The 5662-nt window shown below is 33.7% G+C and overlaps 1 protein-coding gene across 1 annotated transcript; it reads right to left on the bottom strand.

The window, feature by feature from the left end:
* Positions 1-2657: 2657 nt before the first annotated feature.
* LOC101961232 (olfactory receptor 4K14) lies at positions 2658-3590 on the bottom strand. The gene has a single exon (XM_005342673.2). The coding sequence runs from the start codon at positions 3588-3590 to the stop codon at positions 2658-2660; it is 933 nt and encodes a 310-aa protein (XP_005342730.2).
* Between the last annotated feature and the right edge of the window lie 2072 nt (positions 3591-5662).

Raw genomic sequence — 5662 nt, 5'->3', positions numbered from 1 at the left:
AATCAAGGAGCTTGATATCAAATCAGAGACTCTGCGTCTGATAGAAGAAAAAGTTGGCTCCGATCTACATATTGGGGGGTCGGTCTCCAAATTCCTCAATAGGACACCCATAGCACAAGAGTTAATATCTAGAATCAACAAATGGGACTTACTTAAACTAAAAAGTTTTTTCTCAGCAAGAAAAACAATAAGAGAGGTAAATAGGGAGCCTACATAATGGGAATAAATTTTTACTCCTCACACTCAGATAGAGCCCTAATATCCAGAGTATACAAAGAACTCAAAAAATTAGACAATAAGACAACAAACAACCCAATCAACAAATGGGCCAAGGACCTGAACAGACACTTCTCAGAGGAGGATAGCCCATAGTTTTTAATACTAGTGGTGAATAAGAGTCACTTGAGGCAGTTTACAGTAAAAAGTAGATTTCTTGGATTGGTTCCTACAATTTAATCTCAAATGTCAATTACTGAGCCATATTACTTGCATTCTGTTTTTAAGATGGAGCCTCACTAAGTTGCTCAGGCTGGCCTCAAACTTGCAATTCTCCTGGTGCATTCAAATTACCTCATTTAAAAGTGAGAAATAAATTTCACAAACACTTCTTCAGATTGTACCTTCCTTTAATTTGCAATATGTGGTTCCCTATGCAAGTTCTATACAAGAGTTCATAATTTTCAGAAAATAGATGATTTCTTGCCCTTGAATTTCACTAATACATCCAACAGCCATGTGTATCACTTACACAACTAATTAACCCTAGGGTGTCTCTATACAGACTGACAGTACAATGATTCATATTCATCCTCAAGGATCTGGCCAAAGCAAGGCAGAAATTGGAGCAGAGATTAAAAAATGGAATGTTAGTCACTGGATAGTTGACTCACAATTGGATATTCCTAAATATCCAATCACATGAAGTACCTCATGTGATTGGATATTTAGGAACTTTGTGTAAGGGTGTTCTTATGCTAAACACATACACACACTCTTTCTCTTGTGTATGTGTGTGTGTTGTGTGTTTTGTGTGTGTGTATGTTCATGTGCATGTGTATAAATTGATAGGATAGAATTCTAGGAAATTTTGGAAGAATAAAGGAGGAAAGGATATTTTTCCTAACTGTAAGGTCTGGGTAGTTTCTCTAAGTGCTCTTAGATCATATCCTATGTAGTCCTACTTTAGCAAATTTTATGACTGTGTACCTTCCTTTTTTACTCATTAAAGTAAAAGCTCCATGATTCTGGGAATGTATGTTCTTAAATACTCTATTTCTAATACTAGCTCAGTGTCTAAAATCTGAATTATATTAGGTACTTCAGAAATGCTTATTTATTGCATAAAAGAATGCTTACATAGTATTTGTTTTATTTTACACAATAAATGCATAGCCATTACAGAGAACAGCATGGAGATTCCTCAATAAACTAAATAGAAATATTTTATGATCTAGCTATCCCACTTTTAGATATTTATCCAAAGGTAATGATTATGCCCACTGTATTGTAGGATTATTCACAATAGTTAAGTCATGCAATCAACCTAGATGCACATCATGGGCACGAAATGTGGGCAAGAAAATGTGGCATATATGCACAATAGAATATTATTTAGCCCTAAGGAAGAATGAAATCCTGGTATTTGTAGCAAAATATATGGAGCTGGAGGACATTACATTAAGGAAAATGAAGCAGGCACAGAAAGATAAATACTACATGTTCTCTCTCATATGTGGAAGAAAATAAATATTTTTAAAGGGAGATCTGATTATAGAACATAAGATTATCTTTTTAGAATACAGAGACATTTAAAATAAGTATAAGATGAATCTGTGGGATTCAAACATAAACTTCCTATTAAATGATGCCCCAAATAATAGAATCAACTAAGTAAAGGATGCAATGTATATAAAAAACTACTTTGGGTGGCAATAAATTAATTTAACAATCCAGTGTATATTAAATATAACATAGTAGCTTGTGATCATACCATAAAATATTGTGCCATAAAACAAGGATTTTCCCATGTTAAAAATAGCTACTGAAATTGCATAACAGTGGCAAACATCTATTTTTTTAAATAAAAGATTAAAGTATACTACACACTCACAAGGAAACAAACACTGTTTAAAATTAAAGAGTCTTGAATTGGAGGGTGTTTTCATCCTCTCCAGTTTTTAAAAATCAAGTGAAAGATTCACAGGGCACTCATTATTTAATTCCAGTTTATCTGCCTTATACAAAATGTCTAATGTATTGGATAACTCCTCTATGGTATGTTGGATTATGATTATAAAATTGAAATTCATTTTATATCAACATTTTAAGCAAAATAAGCTAGAAAGATAAATCTGGTTATAACAAAGACAATTAAACATAGAGTTTGTTCCAAATGTAGATGCAAATATATATATACACACACACACACATATATATATACACACACGCATACACATACACATATATATGTACATTTGTACATACATGCATTTGTTTTTATATGTAAAATAAAGTCATAGAAATAATTTGTGCTTAAATGAATTGTCTATTACATAAAATGTTTAAAATTATAAAAGCAAACACAAGGTCAGAATCTTATCTCAGAATCTTTATCTCCTGAATGAGTGGGACCATGTGGTGCTAGGGAAAGCAGGAAGTCAGAGAAAAGTCACTTGTTGATTCCACAGTTTCTTCATAGCTGTTTTCATCTCCTCATTTCTCAATGTGTAGATGAAGGGGTTCAAGAGTGGAGTGAAAACTGTGTAAAATACAGACAGGAATTTGTCCACAGCAAACTCACTGAAGGGCCACAGGTAAATGAAAATGCAGGGCCCAAAGAAGAGTGTGACCACCATGATATGGGCAGAGCAAGTGGACAGAGCTTTGGTGACGCCTCCTGCAGCACGCTGCCGGACACTGAGGAGGATGGCAGTGTAGGAGATCATGACCAGCAGAAAACAGCTGACGGAAATCAAGCCACTGTCTGAGATCATAAGTATACCCAAGACATAGGTGTCTATGCAGGCAAGTTTGATCACCTGAGGAAGGTCACAGTGGAAACTGTCCACCTCATTGGGGCCACAGAAAGGTAAATTCACAGTGAAGGCAATTTGACTGATGGAATGCAGAAATCCAATGACCCAGGAAATGAACACCAGCTTGATGCAAGTCTGCCGGCTCATCATTGTCATATAGTGCAAAGGTTTGCATATGGCCACGTATCTGTCATAGGCCATGGAAACCAGCAGCACCATCTCAGCCCCTCCAGCAAAGTGGAAGAGAAAGATTTGAAACATACATCCTCCAAAGGAAATTATCTTTCTATCACTAAGGAAATCTCTGATCATCTTGGGGGTGGCAAATGAGGCCAGCCACATGTCCACAAAAGACAGATTCCCCAGCAGGAAGTACATAGGGGAAGACTGCAAGTTAGGGGCAGAAATTACAGTGACCACAATGAGGAGGTTACCCAGAATAATGGCTACATACATCCCAGAGAAAAATACAAAGAAAAAATTTTGTAGATATCGTGAAGAGCAAAGTCCAAGCAACACAAATTCGGACACCACTGAATAATTCTGCATGTCCATTATCACAGGTATCAGATTCTCTTCTGAATCTACATAAGGAAAAGAAAATCATGTCATTTGTATCAAGATGGGTGGACTAGAGCACCTTATATAAAGGGGAGGCATTAAAGTCAGTCAGGCATATAAAGAGAAAATTGCAGGATGTTAGTAATATTCAGAATTTATAAAAGTGGAATTTATAGAAACAGAGTAAAATAGTATTTACCAGAGATTGGGCTTGGGTGGGTGGTGATAATTGGGGCAAAGGTGGTCAAAAGATTCAGGGTTTGAGATAAATGGGGAATGTGTACAAAAGGTGTACTACATATCATGGTGGTTATAACTAATAGCAATAATAATGGCTGATTATATATTTCAAAGTTTCTGAGTCAGAATTTAAATGGTCTCACAACAAAATAGTGAGTTAATGCATGTTAAATAGTTTAGTTTATATATTACACAATGTATTCATGTATGAAACTATCATTTTGTGTACAGAAATATGTACAACTCTTTTGAATTAAAAAAGGGAGGAAGGAAGAAAAGAAGGGAAAGAGAAGTAGACAGAGAATATGCAAGTTGAAGTGCCTGTTAGCTGCCAGGGAAATGCAAATGGTCAACTAGGTCTTATCTCAATATAATTTTAATATATAACACAAAATCTAAAAATTCAGTATGGAACATTATAAACAGTTTCACACCAACATGTATATTTGCCCTTTTCAGATTTCAGAGTTTCTTTAAGAGTAGTTGGACACTTTGGAAGACTTTAACATAGGTGAGAATTTTAGGAACATTTTTTTTCTTTTCTTTCTTTCCCCTGTTGTCCTTTTCCCATAGAAAGATGGAAAGAATGATGTGCAAAGTTTGAACAAAAACTGTTAGGAGAATCAAGAATATGCATATTTTCAGAGTAGTGCTATGTTTTACCCATCAATGTAGATATCATTGTCCAATGGGTAATTGTATTTAAACATCATGCCTAAAAGTAAAAATGAAAACTAGTTTAAACATATCATCATGTAAAACACAGAAAATTATATATACATTATCATGTCTCTTCTTCCTCTTTTTCTCTCTCCAGTTATATAAACAAAACCAAAACAAAATCAAGTAAAGCATTTTGGTGGGTGACTCTATGTATATATCTCCCTAAATATGTCCAATTATCTAATCAATATGCCTTTCTCTCCTGAATCCATAATAATCAAAATTTAAAAGAGAAAGATTTCTTTAATCTATAAAAGTTTATTCTGGATGTAAAAGCCTATCAAAGTTGAAGTATATTAAGTACAGGATAGATTTTGGATTTTTAATCAATGTGTGTATGCTTGATAATTTTATGGGAATGTTATTATTATGTTATATCTGTTTTACAGAACGACATCATTGTCTCAGAAAATGTCTTTGAGGAAACTTTGATCCAAATGATAGTACAGTTACATAAAAATTCTTATTTTTTTATTTTCAAAAATAATATGTAATGAAATTTTAATATAAGTACTAATCTATGTCACCTGGGTGATAGCCTCTAAATTATAGACCCCTTATTCTCCCCTTCTTTTCACCAACAACCCAGATAGGAGATACTTAGCAGATTTTCATATAACAGAAATGTGACAAGGTTCACTTTCTGACTATTTCATAAACAGAAAATATGGGCTGCAATCAAGTTCCAGAGAGCAAGAACCAGAGAATGAGTGGAATGGTGAGGGAGAAAGATAAAAGGGAAAAGAATGTAGGTTGATACTATCAAGTTAACGGTAGTCTATTATTAATATATTTCTTTACAAGTGCTGTTCCCTTTGTGATTATAATTATAATGAAAATGTAGCTTTTGTGATTTAAAAGTAAGGAAAACTTTTAAAAAAGTAAATTGTGGAGTATTTTGCTTTAATGTTTCTGATTAAATGCACCAAAAGAAAATCTGGTTCAGAACAATTATTTTTTATTTTCAATTAAAGTTCAGTTCAAGAACTGCTTTCTAAAGAGCAATAGACTTGAGGTTTCTCTTGTGTTAAAACTTCTTGCTTTTTTTGTATTTTGTATTATTTATTACAGTTAATTTTTCTACTGTAAAATTCAGTCATTTT

Source organism: Ictidomys tridecemlineatus, chromosome 5, assembly GCF_052094955.1.
Source record: "Ictidomys tridecemlineatus isolate mIctTri1 chromosome 5, mIctTri1.hap1, whole genome shotgun sequence".
Lineage (NCBI taxonomy): Eukaryota > Metazoa > Chordata > Mammalia > Rodentia > Sciuridae > Ictidomys > Ictidomys tridecemlineatus.
This window is presented reverse-complemented; position numbering and strand designations above follow the sequence as displayed.